At 38.4% G+C, this 24,813-nt stretch overlaps 2 protein-coding genes across 3 annotated transcripts in view; both read left to right on the forward strand.

Moving 5' to 3' along the window:
• BPIFC (BPI fold containing family C) overlaps positions 1-3,030 on the forward strand; it is a 46,636-nt gene extending 43,606 nt beyond the window's left edge. For both annotated transcript variants that reach the window (XM_006205859.4, XM_031683139.2), the window contains 3 exons: positions 690-753; positions 1,515-1,591; positions 2,417-3,030. In XM_006205859.4, coding sequence (XP_006205921.1) covers positions 690-753; positions 1,515-1,591; positions 2,417-2,539 — 264 coding nt within the window. In that variant the 3' untranslated portion in view covers positions 2,540-3,030. The remainder of the gene's footprint in view (positions 1-689; positions 754-1,514; positions 1,592-2,416) is intronic.
• Positions 3,031-4,465: 1,435 nt separating this feature from the next.
• RTCB (RNA 2',3'-cyclic phosphate and 5'-OH ligase) lies at positions 4,466-24,058 on the forward strand. Its single transcript, XM_006205860.3, has 12 exons — positions 4,466-4,647; positions 7,423-7,501; positions 8,740-8,807; positions 9,927-10,026; positions 12,251-12,407; positions 14,097-14,253; positions 15,259-15,418; positions 16,698-16,873; positions 17,397-17,585; positions 18,234-18,344; positions 19,737-19,856; positions 23,550-24,058. Exons 1-12 carry the CDS (start codon positions 4,555-4,557, stop codon positions 23,655-23,657), a joined length of 1,518 nt encoding a protein of 505 aa, XP_006205922.1. The 5' UTR covers positions 4,466-4,554; the 3' UTR covers positions 23,658-24,058.
• Positions 24,059-24,813: the final 755 nt, after the last annotated feature.

Raw genomic sequence — 24,813 nt, forward strand, 5'->3', positions numbered from 1 at the left:
GCACAGAGAGGTTAAGGAACTTTCCCAACATCACCCAGTAAAGTAGTAAAAACAAGAGATAAACCTAGGAAGTCACCTATTCAGAGCCACCCTTGCTAAGTTGCTAAGAGGTTCTTATTCTCGCTAAGCAAATAGGATGGTCAAAAAATATTCATTGAATGAATTGATGTTCATTATAGTCTATTTGTTTTTAAGACCTGAAGCTTCCCAAGGACCAGCACTTTGCTGAGATTATACAACTACCATAGTTTATTAAAAATAAATTGGATGTTCCAGTGATGCCATTAACTATAGAGCATCACATAATACAAGGAAACTCCTGTGGCCAGGGTTCCCAATAAATTAATGGAAGACTACTAACTGAGATATCTGTTAGTCGTTCTAGATTGTCTAACCTGGTGGATATCTAAGCTGCCATGTAATCCCTCTGCATTTGTTGTCACCATGATCTTGTGTAGAGAGGAGCAGAAATGTCCATCCTCAAAGAGGAAAAAAGATTAGGAAACTCTGTAAAATGGTTTCGCACAAAATAGCTTTCAGTGTCTGGGAAGCTAGAACATCTCTATGGGGAGATTCTAATTATTGCTCTCAATCCTGATAAGGTCTGGGAGAGTGCATGTCCAAACCAGGTATGGTACTTTCAAAATGCCCTGATTTAGTAACTGATTCATTTTCCCTTTTCATTTTAGGTCTTGAGGTTTGAGAATATTCTGTCCTCCATTCTCCACTTTGGTGTCCTCCCCCTGGCCAACGGTAAGGGACTCCTAGGAAACAATGTGACTCTGACATTGGCTAACTGTTGGGGATTGTCTGGGACTTTCCATCCTGAAGCTTATACTTTTAACGTGTAATTATGAATCCAGGCCAGAATTTACAAAGTTTGTACCATCTACACTATGATTTCAGAATTAGATATTCCAGGTCTAAGCCTTGTTTAACAAATCTACTTAACAGACGCAGTAAGAATGGCTGGCTAACCCTGGTTGAGTTAAGGAGATTAAAACCGCTCTCCTTAGACAGTCAAGTCTCCTTTGGGTCAGCTAGAAATGAGATTATGCTTCCTAGAAGGTGTCTCTGTGGTTCTTATGCAAAGACCACTATCTGGACAGACATGGTTTTAATGAATGACAATCCTAGGCCTTCTCCCTACACCGCAATTATTCACAAACTGTAGCATCTTGAATTTGGCTTGGTTAAAATATGTTTTATATTAGAGACCAAAATATTCTCAGGACCCACTAATTAAGGTATTTTCAAAGTACAAATTGGATGAGTTGCCAGCATTTTTCTGCCATCCAAATGCACATAATTGCAGGTGCATTTTTATTAAGTAGAGATTAATTAGCCATTCTGTCAGGGAGATGCTAGGGACATATCAGAGAGACTGAAAACACAGAACCAGGAAGAATAGAAAGATTAATTATAAAAAAGCTGCTTGTTAGTCTCTTCCTATAAAGATTACCAAGTCTTCTGTGCCTGTGCCCAGTTATTTTACATCTCGTTCTATATTTTAGCAAAATTGCAGCAAGGACTTCCTCTGCCCAAACCACACAAAATCTCACTCGTCAATTCAGATATTGAAGTTCTTGAGGTAAGGGTTATCTTAATTGCCCCATTTCCTTTCATAGCAGAATGTGCCTCTTCCTATTTTGCTTACTTTTTGTTTTATTTTGTTCTGCTTTGTTTTTTCCCAGCCCAAGGAATTTTATAAACAAGATGTTTAGCTCTTAAAGCTCACAATTAACAATGAAAAGCACTTAAATTTGAGTTTAAAAATCAGATTAGGTCTCATTTTCCTTTACAACCAAATTTATTCAGCCCACAGCACAAGAAGATGCACTGGTGTACTTTATTTCATTCATTCCACAAGATAACCTGTAAGGCTGGGATTCCTAGTCCCATTTCATAGATGAGGAAAGTAAGACTCAGGGAAGTAAAGTGGCTTATGTAGCTGGAAAAAGGTATAGCTGAGACCAGACTGGCTCCTCTGATTCTCTCAGCAAACTTTTGCCTGAACCAAAGACCCTACTCTGGGTTCAGGGATCTGTTGTGAGCTGTCTCCTGGTTAATCATTATTAACAAGCTTCGGAATACCTTGTTTCTTCCTTTCTGATGCTTTTTGGTTTGGGGAGATGGACATAAGATTCTGACGGAATTCTCCAATCCTATATATTACTCTGCACTCCCTCTTTGCTCCCTATGTCCCCTTCTATAATTGACTAAGTCACATAACGTGTCAGTAATCCAAAATGACCTGTTCCTATGTCTGAGGCACTCACAAGGGGGTCAGGGTTAAGGGAGGATGTGACACAGTAGGACCTGGTAAAGAAACCATGTCCCCCTTACCTCTCAGGCAAACCCAGACATCCTATGGCTGCAAGCGCCCCAAGTTTGACGTCATCTTCTTCCTTTTCAGGATTTCCTTTTGATTTCTACCGACCTGAAGTATGAAACGTCCTTAAAGCAGCAGCCAAGTTTCCATGGTTGGGAAGGTCTGAACCTGATGAGTGGACGGTGGAGGGGAAAGCCAGCCCCTTGATTGTTTGTTTGGAGTCTACTCCAGGAAGTAAAAAGCCCTTAATCCCACAGCTCCTGTCAACCCAGAGCGGGAAAACAGTACACACTGGAGTTGTAAAGCCCCTGTGAACTGCTGAAAGTTTTCTGTTTTCAAGCCCTCAGGGACAAAGAGGGTGGCAAACTGGGTGAAAGAGCTAAATTGGGATGTGTGTGTGTGTGTGTGTGTGTGTCCCCATCTGTGTGGAGAGTGAACACATATTTGAATGTGTGTTCATGTTTGAGGGCATGTTGTATATTCCTGTGTCTATAAGATTCTGGGGCCAAGAGTGAGGCATATACTTCCAAGGAGGTACATGAGAAACTCTGAAGTACAGGTTTGTTATCGGTTGTTATCAGTGGAGATTCCTTCAGCCCTTTCAGCTCTCTAGGGTTCCCCTCTCCCTGCATATTGGATTTTATCTTTTATATTTACTGTTACTATCCCATGTATTTAAAATTGTTTTCTATCAATGTCAGCTTTGTCTTTTTATTTGCAAAATTTCCTGCCCCTGATTTTTTTAATAAAATAAGATAGGGGAAAAGGAAGAGAATTTAATCTCCTTAATGTTAACACAAATTGAGGTTGTACAGATTTCTAGGATTAATTTAAAAAGGGAATATGTTATCTCTCAAGATGGTTCCAGTGAAACAGGATGATCCCAGGAAACTCTGGAAGTTGTATTACTTCTTTAAGTTTTAGGCTGTTTTCCATCCCAAATTAAGTGAAATGGCAGTGCAGAATACTAAACATAGATAATTCAGAGTTGATTAATGTTGTTAGAGCACCTAATCAATGGGACAAAATTGGGACAGAAGAGATAGAAAGGGGAACCGGTATGGATAATGTAAGAAATGAACAGAAACCACAAACTTTGCTTTGTGACTGACACTGACAATCCAGTGGGTGAGTGGAAGAGCTGTTTACTGGAGGGCTTACCAAGTCCTATGCTGATTACTTCCCAAGGGTCATTTCACTGAATCCTCACAGCCACTCTGTGGAGAATTATGATCCCACTTCATAGAAGAGGAAACAAAGATTAAAAGAGATGAATCACACAAAGCTGGTAAACAGCAGAGGTACAAATTCAATTCAAGCCTTTCTGATCCCAAAGTCATTGTTCTTCACATGAGGCAGAACCTGAGAGCAGTTAAAGCTCACTCATTACTGTGAAGAAAAGACACTGCATATAAAAGCGCGATCATGGAGTACTTAGTCATCAAAGAGGGCTAACCTGGGAAGCCCTGACTATCTATAGGGACTGCGATTTACTTATCTTTGTATTGCTCACCTGGCCATAATAGATGCCCCTATCTGTTACGTGTTAGTGGAATAAATGATAAACTGTCACGTCTCATTCTCTGGAATGCTCTTTTCTTTCTTTCTTTTTGGAATGCTTTTTTTCTGACATAAAAGTTATTTAATGTGTATCCACAAATTCATTCTGAAACATTACAAATTTTCCGTAGTGGTATTTATTTTATTTTTCGTTTTCGTTTTTCGTTTTCTTTTTTTTTTTTTTTCCGTAGTGGTATTTATTTAAACATGTTTCTTGTTCTCGGTTGCGGACATCTCTTTCCCCTCACGGCTAGGGGTGTAAACTACCAGCAGTTGTATTCATAAGAATAGTTGGACTTGATCCAGATTCAGTGTGCTTTTCAGAGCTGAAAAGCATTTCCAAAACGATAACTAGGTCATAGTTAAAAATACTGGATTTAGCTTAGCTTTAGCCTACAAGAGAATAACTAGTGAACATCCAAAAATGTAAACACTAGAGGCAGTCTATCTTAACGCCATAAAGAAAAAAGAAAAGAAAACAAAAGAAAAAAAGCGATTTGTGCAATGAGTTTTGAGCCTCGGTTCTTCCCGTCGCCCGCCCTGCCGCGAAGCCGGTCGCGCCTGCGCGTTGAATTCTGGAAGGCGGAGTTTCAGTCAGCGGGACAACGCGGCAGCGGCTCTTCTAAGCGAAGCCGGGAGTCTTCGCCACCGTTGTCACCGCCATGAGTCGCAGTTATAACGATGAGCTGCAGTTCTTGGAAAAGATCAATAAAAACTGCTGGAGAATCAAGAAGGGCTTCGTGCCCAACATGCAGGTGAGGCGGGGGAGTGGGACGGTGTCGGGGCCTTCCTGGCTGAGGCCCGCGGCGCCTCCCTCCTCACCCGGCTGTGCCTGGCCGGGCTTCCTCAGACCCCTCCTGACTCCTTTTTCGCTGGGGTCTACCCCGCCCTGCCCCGAGTAGAGTTTCTTTCATCCCTCAACTCTCACCCCACTGCCCCTCCCGCCTCCGGAGATGGCTAACCCCTACCCGCCGCTTCTCCCCGCTGGAGCGGTCCTGAACCGTGAGAACACGCAAAGCGGAGCAAGTCTAGGGAATCCAAGTAAATATGGAATTGGCCTTTGCAAAGTGTTTTCTCATATAAGTCTCATAAACGCACCGTGAGATGTGTTACATTCCTAAGCCTTAGGGACGTTAGTGGTCTTTTTCTAGGTGGCACATCCAGTCCGAGGTAGAGTTGCTGGGACTGAGCTCCGTTCCTCTGAGTCATGCTGGTCATTTATGTAACGTTCACGGACCTGTAGTCGCTGAACTAAGTTTTTAGCGTTCACTGCTCCATGTTGTTGTTTTTTTTAATTGACACGTCGGTTTTTAATAAAACGGTGGGTTTTTTTTTTTGGCAACAAGGAAAGTTCATAGGGCAGGGTTTGTTTTCAGTATGCACTTTGCAGAAGGGCCTTGAAGATCAGTCAGTTACACAGCTTCCTCTACTCAACTAAGACTTAAGGCCCAGTTCCCTTCTTTTTTCTCTGACAGGATGATGTATTCCCAATGGAGACTTGGGAGCTCAGTACCAGAGAGTTTGAAAGCCTGGGCTCACTGTATCTCTTGGGCTTCCTTGCCATTTGTGCTCACTATCTTCCATTAAAGCGAGGAAAGAAGACATTTGTGAGATTTTGATGCATACATTGTTAGATAGATTTTGACATCCCTTAAGATGCCCTGCAAATGTACTGAAGGTTTGTAATCTTGTGTCTTGGTAAAAGTTCCTGATCACTGCCCCACCCTTTTACTCAATATTAAAATTTGTTGAGTGTCCCCTGTGAGCAAAGCTAGACACTGAAAGCGAAAAAAGCCCATAGTCGTAAAGCTACCTTTTGCTGTTTTTTTATTTGGCCATTTTATGTTTATGGAATCTGGTTCCCTGAATGAAAGAGTAGAAAATAAAAAGCATATGATCATCCTGAGAGGACTGTAACTCACACTGTCATGATCTTGCAGCAATTCTGGCTTAACTTTTGTTGCCCGTACTGCTAATTCTGCATAGGAGCAAGTCTGATATTGCTAGACAGTTCTGGTTTAACTATTTGAACACTTTACTACCACCTCTCCTTTGTGAATGGAGAGTTGAAATCTTGATATGGCTCTTAAAAAGTTACTGACTTTGGTGCTAGGCTTGAGTTGTATTCCCATGTTCATAAGATCAGTGAATTTCACATTTATAGTGCTCATATATCTGTTACTTAATCTGCATTCCCCTGTAAGACCCATGTACTGTGCTAAAAAAAAATTCCTCTTTGTTCCTTAAAAGCACTTCTCTCCCATCTTTGCATTCAGCTCTTAAATGTGTTGCTGCTCCAGTAATGTCTCTTGCCTTTAAAGAGCCAGCACAAATAGTGTTCACAAAAAGTGAACAAACTGAAGGCACTCCCCGACTGCCCCACTTTCCTAGACTGTTACACCCCTTCTTCCTCAGATTCTTCCATAGCACTTCTGTTACAGCACTTGCCTTATTGCACTCTACATTTTCTAGTCTGGGCTGCATCCTAGACTGGAAGCTTTTCAAAAGCAAGATCTTGCTTCTTCTCTGTGTCTCCCCTGCTGCCCAGCATGTTGCCTGGCCCATAATAAGTGCTCAATAAATGGTGAATTAATATTTGTGGCCCTTTCAAAAATTGTGTTGAAGACGCTTTCCATCAACTGGTGGTGTTATTCATGGAGTGGTAAAAAGCAGATGTCATCTTTCTGATAAATAAGTGACCTTGTCCAGATGACCAGTCTTTGGTTCTTCATTGCTAGGCCGATCCTACATAGTATTTGGTCTCTGATGAAAATGTTCTGGCCTTTGGTGTTACGTAATTGTACCTTTCATTGCCTCTTGTGTGCCTCTATTATCAAGTTTTTTTATCCTCTTAAAGTTATGTGTATTATAAAACTAAGCACACAGCCATATAGCTACCTGTTAAAAATTTTTTTACTCACTGTTTACCTAAGTACAGATTTGTAAATCAGCATAGGACACAGTGAAGTGTAGTGTGCTGTTGTCTCAGACACAGCAAAAGTACACTTTAGTCAGATGAGTGCATTTTTATGTTTAGATCTTGAGATTTTGATTCATTTATTTTTTTCAAAACCTACTGTTATTTTAATTTTTTTTTAATGGAGGTAACTGGGATTGAACCCAGGAACTTATGTGTGCTAAGCATGCACTCTACCACTGAGCTGTACCCTCCCCCCAAAACCTACTGGTATTTTAGAAGTACAAGAATACTGAGACCTTTGGCCTTAGTGAGAGCATTGTTGGAAGACTTTTTTTTATCACACACCCCAAAAATATTTTACCTATTGAGCTCTTAAATATGGCTTTGAAAGTAGAAGAATAAAATGATTTGTGAACATTGCAAAACACATTTTTTAAGATATATTTAAAGATGGGAACATCTTGTAATTTTTGATAGGAACTTTTCTGCTTGTTTAAGGTAGCATGAAGGTGTTTTATAAAGAGTAAAGGAAAATAAATATTGCATACAGTGTTTATTTTATATCAGGTACATGTGCTCAGACATAATTTTTCTTTTTCTTTTCTGCCAGGTTGAAGGAGTTTTCTACGTGAATGATGCTCTGGAAAAATTAATGTTTGAAGAATTAAGGAATGCATGTCGAGGTGGTGGTAAGTAGATTAGAGTTTTACATGTGGCAGTGCAAGTTGTGTCTGTCTACCCTATGGACTGAAAAATGGTAATTCAAATAATTATAATTTAAAATTACAAAAATATTGTCAAGGAATAATCAACATTTGAAATGAGACCAAAAACCTGTTAATTATTTATGATCATATTGTTAACCACTTGGCCTTGTAGAAAGCTTCTGGAGCTGTGTGTACCTGGTTGGTTTTGCGTCTAACCTTAGACAATAATAAAAAGAGCTACCATTTGTTGTGCACTTACTATGTGTCAGCTACATTACATAGATTATCTCGTGTAATGCTTACAGTAACTTGTAAGAGGAATATATCTCCATTTTACAGGTGTGTAAGTCAAGGCTCAAAGAGATTGAGTCATTTTAATTTGTCTAATGTTGCACAGCTTCTCAGTGACAAAACCAGGATGAAGATCCAAGAGTGTCTGATTACAAAGTCAATACTGACTAGCCTCATTGAACTTCAGTTTTCTCATCTATTAAAGAGAGTATATTACACCTATTTTTTGCAGAACTATGGAGAAGTTTAGAGATAAATGTATAAAACTCTGATACATTCTAATGGTGATGGTGGAATAAAAATCTGGTTTTAACCCTTTAACTTTTTTTTTTAACATTTTTTATTGATTTATAATCATTTTACAATGTTGTGTCAAATTCCAGTGTTCAGCACAACCCTTTAACTTTTTAGGTCAACAAATTAAATCCCACTCCCCTCCCTACCAGGATATGCTGACTTGTCTAAAATGACATGCAACCAAGTAACAGCTGAGACTAGAACCCCACATCCCCTGACTCTCAATCCAGTTTCTCCAGCTCTTCCACATTGCCCATCTTTGTCGCTTAGTATAAAACCAGTATTTATTCTTTCTGATAAGTAATATGAACTGTTGAAAGAATGCTTTTTTTATATTGACAACACAAGGTGTAATAATTATGTTTTATATCTCCCAGTACAGTATTTGCAAGCACCCCTCTCATGGTATGCGCAGAGCACTAACAGCACATTTGTAGTTAGTCTGTTGCTCTCACTGCCTTTCTGTGTATATGCTGCCTTCTTTCCCACTTCATCTCAAGCACCCTTTTGTGCTTTGTTGTTTTGGTAGTCCTAACCTCTATCCTTTATTTAACACGATCTAGAAAATTATGAATATACTTCACTAAAAATCAATTGTGTCCACTTTGCTAATATTGAAATTTTGTCTTCAGGTGTTGGTGGCTTCCTACCAGCCATGAAACAAATTGGCAATGTGGCAGCCCTGCCTGGAATTGTTCATGTGAGTCCATGTTCAGAGCTTCAATCACTTACAGTTTTTTTTAGTCTGAAAGTTTGTTAAATGGATGAATAGCCGTACCTAACTGATAGTGGTCATTCAGACAGCGACCTTCAAATATCTAGAAATAACCATGGGATTTAAAAGAAATAATTGAGTCCAGGTAACATCTCAGTTTCTAGTTGCCTTTGGCTGGAATCCATGTGTTTGAGAATCTTTGAAGATTTTATTTTCTTGTTTCTTATTGTAGTACACATTGTTCCTGGATCAGTGTACCACCATTGAAGGTTTCACTGTGGCCCCATTCCAGAGGGTGATTGAGAAAGAATAGAAAAAGTTTAAGAGTTAAAACTGAGGGGAGGGAGGGAGGACAGTATAGCTGTTCTGAACATGACTGGAAAAAGAGGGTTGTTGTGGTAACAGGGTTAGCACTGAATGGTACACGTGAGGCCTCCACCGCAGTCTAACATTCAGATTCCACCATTAGAGGTAGACATTAAATCTATTTAACAGACTTTTTTTGAGGTCTTTATGCCAGCTGATATCCTGGGTACTTGGAAGAAGAAATGAAAAGACATAGCTTGGATATTTCAGAGTCTAGGTGACTGTTTATATCCTTACCATGATTGGCCTCCGTTATTCCTGGGTCAGGATCCTTTTCTAGGCCCCAGATACAGAAAGTGTACAGTTTTCATACCATCAAATGGATTACTTTGTCTATGGTTGTTTAAACACTAAGACCCTGTGTAGATTGGGTACTTAAACTCTTGTCAACCTGACACAACCACAATTTGTCAGTGTCTAAAGATCATCTTTAAAATGTAATAATATATTAAAGTTAGTATGTGTTCCTCCTGTATCACGTTGTACTGAGGCTTTTTTGTTTTCAATTTTCTTAGTTAATGGTCAGACTTTATTTAAAGGCTTTTCTCACTATGTTTAGCTTTATGATTAGGAGTTTTTGCACCTGATTTCCACCAATAGAGAAGATTTCATAAAAACAAAATCTTAATTTGTTAAAGGCTTCAGCCCCCAGCCTATTTGAGTGTTAGTATCAGATCCATTAGGCAACCAGAGTGCCAGTTTGAGAAAGCTGTATATCATTTTCTAATTCTCTTTCAGCGATCCATTGGGCTTCCTGATGTCCATTCAGGCTATGGGTTTGCTATTGGGAATATGGCAGCCTTTGATATGAATGACCCCGAAGCAGTGGTATCCCCAGGTAAGGTCACTGTGTGTGTCTGCTGTCAGATGTGTAGCTTCTCTCTGAATCATAGCCTTTCTGAAATAGAGCACAGCTGCTTTTTGTGTATGTATGTCAGCCTCATCATCCTCTATCATTTTTTTTCCCTCATTTGCTGAGAGAATTAATGGTAGACACTCAGAGGCTATAAAAATATCAAGTAAAGCATATATTTATTGAAAATTATTTGAGCTCCTACTATATGCCAGGTACCGTTCAGACATTTGCTGCAAAACAAACTGAAACACTTCCCTGGCAAATTAGGTTTCTTTTTTGTGTTTCAGCTACCTCTGGAGCAAACTGGAGCTAATAATGTTACCACATAGCATTATTGTGAGAATTAAGTGAGATAAGCTGTGTTATTATACTTAGAACAGTGTACATATACTTATGTGCTTAATATATTATATATAATATAATACATTATATACTTAATATACTTAGAACTAGGCACATAGGGGTACTTGGTAAGTGTTTGCTCTCAGTATCATCATTATTTACTTCTGGTTGTACACTTCTCTTCTGCTGTGGAGTGTTTTCACTGAAAAGTATTTCACACCAGAAGTTATATCTTTGTTTTCAGAATATGGAAGAAGAAAAACAAAAAAAAGTTTAAAATATCTTGAGAGTTTTGCCTTCCGCAGTGGCAGACAAAGTCATTTCAGACCAGTCCTCTGCCAAGAATAATGAGAAAGGCTGTGTGAAATTTTTAAAACAAAACAAAAAACCAAAAACATATCAGTTGAAACAGTAAAAATTTGTGAGGCCAAGATCCAGAGGGAAAACAGACATACATGAGCCCAGCGTTTATTAGAACTGTTTTTATCTGGAGGTAATGGCAGATTTCAATCAGTAAGGATACAGATAATTTGAACAATCCAGTTAGCAAACTCGACACCTTGACCTCTTATACACATGTGTGGTTGTATGTGCACTCACATTGCAGTGCATCCAAGAACTGTAGAATACACTTTCTGTTTTTCAAGTACACACAGAATGTTCATGAAATTTGACCATGTGCTGAGCCATGAGGCAGGTCTCAAATTTCAAAGAATTGAAATCGTAGAGAGCAATTCTCAATTCTGACGTCAAGACCCCTTTATGTTCTTAAAAGCTATTGAGGGTTGATCTCAAAGGCTTTTATGATCAATGTTTGCCTTATTAGAAATTAAAACTCAGAAATTTTTAAAACAATAATACGCAAGTACATGTTTCATTATCCATCAGAGCAAACATGTTATCACATAGCATGTAGCCTTTGGAAAACTTCACTGTACACTAGAGAAAGTAAGTTTAAAAGGCTAAAAATGTCTTAGCATTCTTATACAATTAATCTTATAGATCTGAAAGGATCTCTGGACCACACCTATATAGAGGATAGTATCCTGTCACAGTGGAATTAGGTTAGAAGTCATTAACAACAACAATAATAACCAGGAAAAAAACATGTTTATAAATTAAGCAATATACATTTAACCCATGGGTCAAAAAATCATGATGGGAGCTATAAGATAATTTTAACTGATGTTAATTTAAAAATACCTGTCTAAAAATGTGTTACTGTTAATGCCATACTTGGATAGAAATATTTAGCCTTCAATGCACAAATAAGAAAAGAAGAAAGGCTGTAATATCAATGATCTAAACATCCATCTCAAAAAGTTAGAAAAAGAACAACGAATTAAGCCCAGAAAAGGTAGGAAGATGGAAATAATTAAGAGCAAAATTAATGAGACAATATACAGTGGAAAGGATCAACAAAGCCAAAAGTTGGTTCTTTCAAAAGACTAGTAGAATTCATAAACCCCTGACAAGAGTGATCAAGAAAAGAGAAGCACATCATTCACATTTTGGTCTCTGGTCCAGATGTTACTTGTTCATTACTGCCTCCCTGGCCCACGGAGTGCCTTCAGTATGTAAGTTATTTAAATTGTTTTGGTGTCATCAGACTTTACCCACAGAGAAACACTTTGTTGGCTACTTTTTTAAGTGAAAGCAAGTTTATTTAGAAAGATACACATCCCATAGATAGGATGCAGTCTGTTTCAGAAGGGAGAGCAGCCTTGTTGGCTACTTTAAAACATAATTATCTTTAAAAGAATGGCTGTCTTTTAAACCCTATATTAATGGTGGGAAACCACAGGTAACAATGCCCAACTGCCTGGTCTTGCTAACATTTGGCTAATTTTTCTCTGTTTTATAGGTGGTGTCGGATTTGACATCAACTGTGGTGTCCGCTTGCTAAGAACCAATTTAGATGAAAGTGATGTCCAGCCTGTGAAGGAGCAACTTGCCCAAGCTATGTTTGACCACATTCCTGTTGGGGTGGGGTCAAAAGGTGTCATCCCAATGAATGCCAAGTAAGAGCAAAAGTTTCCAATAAATGGAGTGAGGGAAATAATAACCACATAACCTTCACATCCATTTCCAACGCAGGATGCTTAGGAGATGGGCATTGTTCAGTCACTTTTCAGAAGTGATAATGAATTTTTTTTTTAAGCATGAGGTCCAGAACATTTATTAGACACATTAGTCAACTCCTGTTTATCATGACAGCCTTTGACATATAGTAGAATTTATAATAGAGTAATTTACACTCATGTTTACTGAGCACTTCCTATATGCAGGGCACTGTGCTGTAGTGTATATGTATCATTTTGTCTAGATAATAACCCTAATGTCCCTAATTTACAATAAAGGAACAAGTTTAAAGAGATAATAGTAAATAAGCTAGTAAGTAAAGTCAGGATTCAAACCAAAGATCCTTTGGCTTCAGAGGCTGTATTCTGACCCCACTGCCCTTTTTAGTGAACCAGTATTTATCAATGACCTTCCTTTTTGAATGATAGCACTGAATATGTTCTTTACATAAGATGTCATGTACTTCCAAAGTAGAGAATTAAGTGTAAGTCTACAACGTAACTGCCTTTTAGATGGCCGTTGTTGCACTGTGTCATAGCTCACGTAAAGCTGTGCACCTTACACTTTGCAGAAGGGTGTACTTAAGAAGTATGTATCTTTAATATTTACTGTTTAAGGTTCATGTGAATTTTGCATTCTATTCAAACATGTACAGACATTAATATTAAAATATTTTTAGCTATTACCTGTTATTCTATAACTCCTCTTTACAAAAAAAAAAATAAGTTGGAGTAAAATTGATACATTTGGAAGATGCTTATTCTGGGATTTTATGTGGTCCCTGACATGCAGTCCCACTTTGAAAAGCATACCCGGAACATCTAAATAAATTCCAAGCATCTTTACATATATTTTAGATAAGAATTTTGTCCTAATAAGTAATGTTTGAAATAAGTTGTAGTAAGGAGGGCACATTGATCATTGTAATCTCATAGTGTTTTGGAAGAGGGCTGGACCTTAGGTGAGAATCAGAGCTTTTTCCTTCTAGGTACTTAATGTGTATGTACCTAAGCTTCAAAATGCAGGTGCGATAAAGCTACACAATACTTCTGTGAAGGTGGGAATAGACCTTAAAATTTAACCTGTGTTGTCTGAGAACACTGAAGATAGCTTTATTTATTAATTGTAACTTTCATAAGTTACTATATATTATATATTATAATAATATATACATTATGATATATATTATAATTAGCATATATATTATATATGATAATATATATTATAATAACTTATGAAAAGTTAGTGTGGCTTTGGTAAAGTTAGTGGCAGGTAATGACATTTGATTATGGTTATAAATTTTCTGTGACTGCTTAATCACTACCTCATAGAATTCAGGATCAGAGAGGCAAATCTGTTGTAAATAAGATTTGAAAGTTATGAGGGGCTGTATAATGTCAAGAACTAAAATTATTATTGATATGGCATTTTTTGTTTTATATTGCAGTTATTTTTGTAACTGCTTTCTTCGAAAAACTAGAGTTGCTGAGAGCATGATCTGTATCTAGCATGATATGTGATACACAGACAATAGTCAGTAGATGTAGTGCTTTCCTCTGTCCTTTGAGATGTGGTCATCCTTAGGTTTTAATCTTTGGCTGTGAAATGACGTGCACCTTGTTACTCAGAGACTTGGAGGAGGCCTTGGAGATGGGTGTGGACTGGTCCCTAAGGGAAGGTTATGCCTGGGCTGAAGACAAGGAGCACTGTGAGGAGTATGGAAGGATGCTGCAAGCTGACCCCAACAAGGTCTCTGCCAGGGCCAAAAAACGAGGCCTTCCCCAGGTAACACAAACTTTGGATGGGAAACATGTTCATATTTTTCATGTTTTGTTTTTGTTGGGGCAGGGGGGAATGTGTCTTCCATGTGCCAGATGTATCCCCAGGTTTTTTCAAAGTACATCAAAAACAGCACAAATTTGTTTATGCTTCATTCTTACTCTTTTAAAAAGCTATCAGGAGCTTGCAGATGTTCATAAAATAAAACAAGATATGAATTAGAAGTGGATGGGAGGGAAATGAGTTATGATTATAAGGCTTATTAAAATATATGCCAAAATTGCATATGTACATATTTTGACAATCTACAGATTTGGCTGAAAGTTTTCTGGCATCTGAGATGAAAACAAATACCTTGTCAGTTCATAGTGTTCATGAGGTAAAAATATACCAGATATTTGAAATTTACAGCTAATTGTGATGGCTTTGCCACTAATCACTGTGACCTTGGGCAAGCTTCTTTCGCCTGAATAGGTCTTATTTTTTCATCTGAAAATTGAGATAGTTATAATTAGACAAACTCTAAAGACTCTTCCAGCTCTGCCATTCTCTGGGTCCCTAAATCATCTATTAGCTCTAGTTATGGGGTATGTTTTTTCAATGATGGATAGTGGTAGGTGTCAATGAACTCATAGATATTTCAAAAATCATTTGAACTTGAACCTTGTGTAAGAGTCAGTATTCATCAGAGTTCATCCCAAAACTTGACCCTTCCCTCCATGATGTTTAAATTGTCCTTTGAGCTATTTGATGGTCTGAGTTTTGGCTTATGAAGCTTTTAATATGTTGTACTTGAAGCAGATAATGATATAATAAACTTCAGAAACTGCTCTACATTATTTTAATTATATGGAATATTAGTGTAAATGAATGAAGCATTTCTAAGGCTTAGAAATTTTTTTTAATAAAACACTATTTGTGTGTGGGTTTTTTTGGTTGTTTTTACTTTTTTACTTTTTAAATGTTTTTTTAACTGGAGTAAAATCTATTTTATTAATTTCGCATTTGCAGTTGGGGACCCTAGGAGCAGGCAACCATTATGCAGAAATCCAGGTTGTGGATGAGATTTTCAATGAGTACGCAGCTAAGAAAATGGGCATCGACCATAAGGGACAGGTGTGTGTGATGATCCATAGTGGAAGCAGAGGCTTGGGCCACCAAGTAGCCACAGGTATGTTCTGGGCTTGATTTTTGGCTTGATGTTAAAACATACATTTTATGGGAACTATATAGATTTAAAGGAGAAGCTCTGGAACTGTACCATGTAGTTCTCCTGGTTCCCCGAACAATGTGACTTTTAACAAATTAACTTCATTGGTCCTTAACTTCCTTGTCTGAAAAAAATGGGAATAATAATTATTTCATATGGTGTTGTCAGAGGTTCCAGTTATTATGTTTACTCTGCAGATTACTCTTACTATCTGGCTAAGAAAGGGCAATAAAGACCTTAAATTGTAGAGATTATGGTATGTGCAAATATGTCTTGGATAGCTGTACTGCAAAATTAGATGTTACACTGGATTCAGTGATGATAAAGCAGGGACTCTGCCCTCAAATTGTCTCATGAGAGAGATGTCATGTTCATTAAAAAGAAAAAGTAAAGACAAGGTGGTAACTGTTAAAATCCTATAGAATGGACAAAATAAAGGGTTTAGGGAAAAGATTTTGGAGATGACTTCATGGGCACATAAATAACATTTGCAGTTTGGACAATCACACCCATAGGACATTCATGACCAAAAGACAGCATGAACAAAAGCAGGAGGAAGGGAAGTAGTAGAAAGGTTACTTTGGACTATTTGTAGATGTGTGAAAGGATTTATGAATATATGAAAAGTTATAATGAGCACATGAAAGTTATCGTAAACTTTAAATTGCAATTACAGTTCATTCTTGTATATATATTTCATTTTGGGGGAATCTCATAATTTGTGCCAACCTGGCCTGTTAGAATTTCTAGTCTAGCAAATATATGGAGCATTGACTAGTATTTCGGAACTTTCTACTGAGTATTTCTCTACACTTTATCATGGATTTGATTTTCCTACAGAAGATCTAGCAACCTGTCTCCAGTTCTTTTAGGTTAAGTCACCAAAGATACTTTTTAAAACCATGATGGTAATAAAATGAACTTACTACTTCTGTTCCCATTGAGCCACATGCCAGGAAAGGAGTAACTAAGACCATGTTGTTGCTATTTCTGTACACCTCTCACTCCCCGTACAGGTTCCTGGAGGGCAGATACTCTCTTTGGAGCCTGCATAGCTTGTGTCACACAGCTCTCACAGAGTATTCTCAGTAAATACAGATGAACTCAGAAATACTGTAAAGGGGAAGTTATATTTTACTTGTTTTTTTCTAGAATGGATTTGAATGTAGCCTACCTTTCTGCAATAAATCTGAGTTATAAAGGGAAAGCTGGCTGGTTTGAACTTACTCTCTTCTTCCAGACGCACTGGTGGCTATGGAAAAAGCCATGAAGAGAGACAAGATTATAGTCAATGACCGTCAGTTGGCTTGTGCTCGAATTGCTTCCCCAGAGGGTCAGGACTACCTGAAGGGAATGGCAGCAGCTGGGAACTATGCCTGGGTCAACCGCTCTTCCATGACCTTCTTAACCCGCCAGGTACAGTTGAAGTTGCTCTTCTGTTCCCATGAAGTTAAGCGCTTTAAAACATAATGTAGTCAAATCAGAGCCTATAAAGCTTGGTTTTGGAAATGTATGTAATAAATATTCAAAATATTGGCGAAGTGTCCAAGCTTCTGGTGTCTCCTTAAACTAAATCAGCAGGGTATCAGGAGTAGGGGACAGGGAGGGGAGAAGAGAAGCCAAAATTATTCCTAGAATTTGTCTTGAGCAGTGGAGAGGACAGAAGTGCCGTTCACCAAGATTCAGAATGCAGAAGAAGAAGCAACTCTGGAGAGTAGGAACAAGAATAGCCCAGCAGCTTTTCAACCAAAGTTGTAATTTATGGAGTGGAATTTGCTATGGGGTCTAAAGAAAGTTTTTGTCCTTTACATGAGGATTGATAATACTGCTGTTTTTGAGCTTTTAAGTCCCTCACTCCCTTCAGGAACAGACTAGCCAAAATCAGTAAAGTTCTGAAGAGCCAGTTCTGGCTGCTATTAATGTAAGCTTTTTTTCTTAGGCTTTTGCCAAGGTCTTCAACACAACCCCTGATGACTTGGACCTGCATGTGATCTATGATGTTTCTCACAATATTGCCAAAGTAGAACAGCATGTGGTGGACGGAAAGGAACGGACTCTTTTAGTACACAGGAAGGGGTCTACCCGTGCTTTCCCTCCTCACCATCCCCTCATTGCTGTTGATTACCAAGTACGTACTAAGCCGTTTGTGGTTTTAAGCAGTGGGGGCATGATTTAGACAGTTCTAAATATGGATAAATTTAAACAGGAAAGCAGCAATTGTGAAAAGAAAATAATCTGTCATCCACAAGAACAGTGATTTCCAGTCGTCTCTGAAGTAATGACTCTGCCCATTATCTGTGTTTGCATGGAGTGCTGCACGGAGAATATTCTGATCCATTAAGATACATTAAGATTATTTTCGTAAGGCCTTTAAATGATTAGAAGATGGGACTAAGATTAAACTCGGTCTGTTTCATTCCTCTTCTCCTTTTGGTGTCTGGCTGTGATGGATTTAGCCTACTGCCATTTCACAGATGAGCAGACAAGCCTGAGAGGGCAGGGGCCTTGCTCAGAGTGGCTCTTCCTAAAAGTACACATTTGAGTTTTGCTTTGCTCTTACCTTTAGTCTGTCTTCTGGTGCCTTCCTGGTCCTCACATTTTCCTTCCCCTCTCAATTATCAAAAAATAATGTCTTAATAAAGTTGTGAGAGCGTGCATTTAGAAGTCTGGGTTTCTCCCACAATCCTCCAATGCAAGAGGGAATTTAAACCTCAGGCATAAATTTTTAAGTTCATGCATTTCTGAATTTTAACATGTTTGATTTGTACATCCTCAGCTCACTGGACAACCAGTGCTCATTGGTGGCACCATGGGAACCTGTAGCTACGTTCTTACTGGCACTGAGCAGGGCATGACTGAGACCTTTGGAACAACCTGTCATGGAGCGGTAAGTTACAAAAACAGCAACTTACTGAGAAATGCTCTCTTCACTGTAATTATTGTTTTGTATTTTGACAGGCAAACATACTTGGTTGATCATTAACAAAGTTGAGGTTTGGGTCTGTCTTGTCTTTTACCTGAATTTATTCCCATAATATATATACTGTCTGGTGAACTAACTGAGGTTGCCTAGTATCTTGACCTTACTGGGGTCATTGTAGGGCCAGAGACTGTTCCTCAACTCTGCAAGTCCACAAAATCCAGGCTAAGGAATTGTCACACTAGCATAACTGATACAACTTTATCCTATGCAAATTAGCGTCACAGTTTATCTCAGTGATTCATGGAGCTAGTCACTATCATAATTTGCTCCTTACTGGGTGAGTCCACTCAGGATTTGGAGGATATGCCCTGTTTTGCAAATCAGGACCCATGTGTTGACTGCACACCTATTTCAACATGTTGCCTCCTCTAAGCCAGGAGTTGGTAGACTTTTTTTCTGTAAAGCATCAGACAGTAAATCTTTTAGGCTTGGGGGCCATAGGATCTCTGTAGCAGCTATTCCATTGTGCCGTTGTAGTGAAAAAGCAGCCATAGATAATACATAAACAAATGGGCATTGCTGTATGCCAGTAAAACTTTATCTACAAAAATAGATGGTAGGCCAGGGTTGGCCTGCAGACCAGTTCACCAGTCACTATTCTAAGCCGTCAGAGTGCTTAGCTAGTGATTGCGTAGAAAATAGAAATTGTCTAGGATACCTTCTCAGCAGGAAAACCCTCACAAGTATATTAACCCTACTTTTTCCTCTCATACCTTCTCATTTCTTGCTGCCTCCCAACTCCTAATTTTAACCCAGCCATCAAAACCATCCCCCACACACACATTAGCAATGTCTGGGGGCATTTTTTTATTGTCACAGTAGGGTAGAGGGTTTTGCTACTGGCATCTAGTGGGTAGAGGCCAAGGATGCTGCTGACCATCTTACAGTGCACAGGACAGTCCCTACAACAGTTACCTCATCCAAAATGTCAGTAACTGCTAAGATTGAGAAACAGTTTTAAATCACAAAGAACACAAAATTTTTGTGATGATACATACAGTGTTTACAATTTAAAATCAGTATATTTATTTATATTGAATTGATCATTAATAGTAATTAGGAACACAAAACTAATGTAGATGCAATTTGTTTTCCAAAAGGATATGATGAAGCTTATAACAAAAGGCACATTATAAGGTTGATAAGATAGAAAAAGATTGTTTCTTAATTCTTTTTTTAGTTTAAAAAGAAGTCAAAGAAAAACCATACAATCCTAAGGGATTAAATAATTGCTTGGATTAGACATAAATTGGAGCTCAGAGTTTATAAGTGAAGTTAATTTCTTTCCCAATCTAGGGCCGTGCACTGTCCCGAGCAAAATCAAGACGTAATTTAGATTTCCAGGATGTCCTAGACAAATTGGCAGATATGGGAATTGCAATCCGTGTTGCCTCACCCAAGTTGGTTATGGAAGAGGTAAGTGAAATTTTAATGATAAAACTGTTTATAATTTATGCCAGTGCACAATGATAGTAATTTTTAGTATTGCTAGTAGAAATTGTTTTTTAAAAAATAACCTCAGTTACAGTTTATCATCTTCTCTTTTGTTTGGAGATCAATTACGAGGCAAGTCCATAAGAATTTACCTTTCGTGTATAATCTCATGTCTACGTATCAAACTTTAAAAATAGTTTGAGCTGACTCATTTTCACCTTTCTCTTGCACAGCTGCATACATAGGTTTAAATTTGAATACAACTGTGAGAAGGCGGGGGGGAAATGTTTGAGGAAACGGTTTTGTTTGATTTAAAAGGGAGCAAAGATTTTGTCTAAATGACTTGTATGTATACGTACACATATGTACATATTTAAATTAGAAGCACCGTAACTCCTTTTAAAAGTTTAAGAGAAAAGAAAAATAGTCATCTAGAAACTCAGTTCCCTAACACAATTATCTCCTTTCTTAAGATGCTTATTGCCATTTTTTGAACTAGTTATAATCATAGTTTACACTTTATAGTTTTTTTCTAATTTTGCACATTATTATATTATTTGTAAGTGTCACCTTTTAATGATTGCCAGATATGCTAAGTTTCTGCCCATCGTGAACATTTAAGTAGTTTCCAAATCTTTTCTTCTCTAAGTTAAGTTGTAATGTGTGTCTTCATGCATGAAACTTTTCTCCATGTTTTAGTAATTAGAGTGAAACCCCAAAAGCAAAATTACTAAGTTAAAGAGTATGATAAAGTATAATATTACTTTTTAATAACTAATAATTTTTCACCCAATTTTAATTAAGTTTTGGAAAATACAAAGAGGAAAACAGAAAACATCTAGAATTTCATCAACCAGAGATAACCACTGTTACTATTTGGATTTTTTTTACTTGCACATTTTATATATGATTTTTTTCACTCATCTAGTTAGTACTTATTAAATAGCCACCATAGTTAAGTACTGTTCTGGTGCTAGGGATACTGCAGTGAACAAAACAAACATAAATCCTTTTCAGTGAAACTTATCAAATAGTAAGATGTATAGTGTGTAAAATGATAGTAGGTGCTGCAAAGTAAAATGTGTAGGTAGATAGGGAGAGACTAGGAGTGGATGCAGTTTTAAATAGCATGCAGTGAGGTTAGTGTTTGAGTGAAGACCTATGGGGAGTGAGGGAACAGGCCATGTCAGTATCTAGGGGTAAGCTGTCCAGGCAGGGAGAATGACAAGTGCAGAAACCCTGAGGCCAGATTATGCTTGAATGTTCAAGAAACAGCATGGAGGCCAGCGCGCGTAGAGCATGCAAGAGGGAGATGGGGCTAGAGAGGTAGGGGCACCAGATCACGTGGATCCTTGTTTTTTCCTTTACGAAAGGATTTTTGCTCTTACTCTGAGTTAGATGAGGGGAAGACTTTGGAGAATTTTGAGCAGAAGAGTAACATGAGCTAACTGATTTGTTTGTGTGCTGTTGAGAGGAAACCAGAAGAGGTATTGATGATGCGGGAAAGGGGGGCGGAATTCCTCGAGCAGTGTCCTTGAGTAGATGAACGGAGATGGAATCTGGTGGGCTTGGTCTTTGGTAGGAGGTCTGCTAATTCATCCTTAATAAAAGGAGACAAGGTATGGATGCAGATAGTCAAGGAAGATATGGAGAGAGTTTATGGAGATTCTATTCTGATTGTTTCTGTTTTTTTTTTTTTCAGTGTAATAGGAAGTAGGGTCATGAACTGAGAGTGAGGTTGCAGAAGGTATGAAATCATCACCTAAGAGAAACAGTGAAAAGGAAACAAGGTTATTGAGGGTGTTGCAAAGGGATTGTAAGTCTCATGGGGTTAAAGAATTGCTGAAGGTGGAGTACAAGGGTGAGTGTGCTGAAAACCTCAGCTGTGATCACCAGTCTGGGATGCTGGAAATGGAGCCTGTGGAGGAGTTGTAATCACTGGTAATGGCAAGTTCTAGGGTATGACTCTGGAAGTGAATGGCTGAGGGAAGCATTGAAGGAGCAGAAATCGAGGAACTAGGAGGCCAAGGTACTGGAAGGATCCTCTTCCTGGATATTAAAATCATTCAGAAAATATAGCAGGAGAGAATGACAGTGAACCAGGAGCTAGAAATCGTCAAGTAGCAATGGGGATTCAGACTCCAGCAGATAATTGCAGCCAGATGTGTAGTAGGTGGTATAAATGATGACTGCAAGATTCGACAGTGGGAGGAAGGAGAGAGAATGATCTGGAAGGAACTGGGGAGAGCAAGGACACCTGTCCCATTTCTCAACCTAATGACATGACCCCGTTTGGGAGAGAAAACAGCTGACACTTCAGAAAGTTGGAAGCAGAGGTAATGTCCTCAGGGAAGAGCCATGTTTCTGGAAGAACAGGAGGTGAAGAGATTGTTTAAAGAAGGGAAGAAGTTCTTTGCCTTTGACTCAGTGGAAGGAGTGCCAGAGGCCACCATGGAAACATTTCAGAAATTGGAAGGGAATGCGAGATGGGCTAGAAGGGGGTTTGTAGAGAGCCCCGTGGGAATAAGTCTGAGCAGCCTAAGCTTGCTGTGTTGACATGAATGGAGATAATAGATGTGTGTGATGAGATTTGTTCTAGTGGTGGCAAGACAGTGAGCGTGGGTAGGAAGGAAGGGGGAGCTCTACTAGAAACTCACAGAAATAAATTGGGTATGTGTATGTGTGTGTGTGTATATATGTATATATATATACATGTGTGTGTATATACACACACACATACATATATGTACATATATAGTACTGGTTATATACATATGAATTTAATAACTTTCCCTTATTGTGAGGATAATACGTGTTCATTCCAGGAATTTTTTTTCACTTATTTTATTAGCATTTATTTGTCTCCAATATATACTGGTTGCTGTAGAAAGACTCAATGAAGGGTCAGACATGGATTTTCTCCCCAAGGATCTCGTAGTTAAGCAGAAGAGTGCATCTTACTGCACAACTGTGATTCAAGGGAGATAAATCCAAATTTATCTTGGCAGATGAAACCTAATTGGAAATTCAAAGAAAGTGAACCCTATCTGGGGAGGGTAGGAGAAAAGGTGATCAGGAAAACTTGCACTGAAATCATATGCTTAGAACTCAACCATCAAGAATATGTAGCATTTGAACATGCAAAGATGGGCCTACATTTTAAGCCACAGGAACAGCACATGCAAAAGTTCTGAGGCTAAAAATCATGGCCTGGGTATAAGAAATGCTGAATAAGTACCATTTGGCTTAGTTATTCCAGGAATTGTGACAACTGCAGAAATACATAATGAAAAAAATTCTAAATCGCCAATAACTCAACCATCCAAAGTCAGTTACCACTAACAAGATGATTTGTTCATTTCCTTCTAGTTGAGTATTGGTGTATTTGTTTTATTCAATTACATTTACTGCTTTTCTACTTATACAAGTGATATATGTTCTCTGGGGAAATTTTGAGAAATACGGAAAAAATATAAAACAGGATGAGAGTGTTTATCTCACTACTCCCTTACCAACACTGAGCTTAATCATTTCGTAAATCTTGCTTATTCGATAGGGAAAAAAAAACCCTCTGTATTGTTTGAATGTGCATTTCTTTAATTACAAGTAAGGATTAATGCTTTAAAGATTCCACTTTAAGTAGATTTTTACAATGTTTTAACTCCTCCCCTGCAGGCACCTGAGTCCTATAAAAATGTGACCGATGTGGTGAACACCTGCCATGATGCTGGAATCAGCAAGAAGACCATTAAACTGAGACCAATTGCTGTTATCAAAGGATAGAACCCTGACTGCGGCCACCAGACATCACTGACCCGCACTGAAGTGGAAGTGGACTGAATGCTCCTGAGATATCAGATTCAAGAGATCTGACAGGTTCTAAGGTGTGCATATGTAGTTACCTGTTCCGAAATGGCTGGCGGGGGAGGCTCCTGCTTTAGGAGCCAGTGTTGTTAATGGGCCTTCTGGGAGGAGTCACGTTGCCCCCATTTGAAAAGGGATACATGTACTTCCTCCTGGATTGTCCCACTGATTTTTAGGAAAATCTGTTGAGGGTGGGGATAAGTCAGTAAACTGCCTTAGTCATTTAAGCATCAGATTGAAGGTCTTTGCACCAAGCTCTGTTTCCATCCTGAGAGGTGTCAGGAAAAATGTTCTATTAAATAGAAAGATTTTAGAATGTTTCCTTTTGCCATCCGTTTGTCACTTTGTCCACACATCTACTTGCTTTCCCTGCACTGAGCAAAACCCTCAGTACCACTTTTACTTGGAGCGTACCCACGGGTCATAGCAGGGTATTAGACAGGTAGATAATGGGACACATGGAGGAGATTGAGGAGGGAATGTATGTGGGGTTGTGTGGATAGGGACCCAGAAGAGAAAATAATTCTTTGTAAACGTGCTTACCTTCCTCATTCTAAATATAAGGCAGAGTTTTGACTTATCTGTAAAAATGGCATCAGCTGGTATCTATCATTAGTTAGGCCTGGTCTGGTAGAGTTTTCTTGAATAATAACTTGCACAGCAGCAGCAGAGGACCCTCACATAATACTGACTATCTTTACATTTGTGATAGAATTATTATAAATGGATCAAATGGCCACAGCTGGGATGTTAATGGTTACTCTCTGTTGACAGGTTGACTAGTCTTGTGCCACCTAATCAGATTTCATGTTAGTGTACTGTGACACCCAAAGATATTAAAGTAATAGGTTACTAAGGCCCTGGCTGAGTCCAAACAGCCAGTAAAATCGAAAAATCTAATAAAATTATAATATGTTGCTTATATTTTGTGCTTAATATTTTAAAACTTAGGACAGTTAGTATTTTCACTTGATTCACTTTGGACAGTGTTGTTGTTTTCTGGTTTTTCTCCCTGATTGCTTTCAGAGATGTGCCTAAAAAATATTCTTTCCTACAACTTATCCCTCAACTTACA

Source organism: Vicugna pacos, chromosome 12, assembly GCF_048564905.1.
Source record: "Vicugna pacos chromosome 12, VicPac4, whole genome shotgun sequence".
Taxonomy (NCBI): domain Eukaryota; kingdom Metazoa; phylum Chordata; class Mammalia; order Artiodactyla; family Camelidae; genus Vicugna; species Vicugna pacos.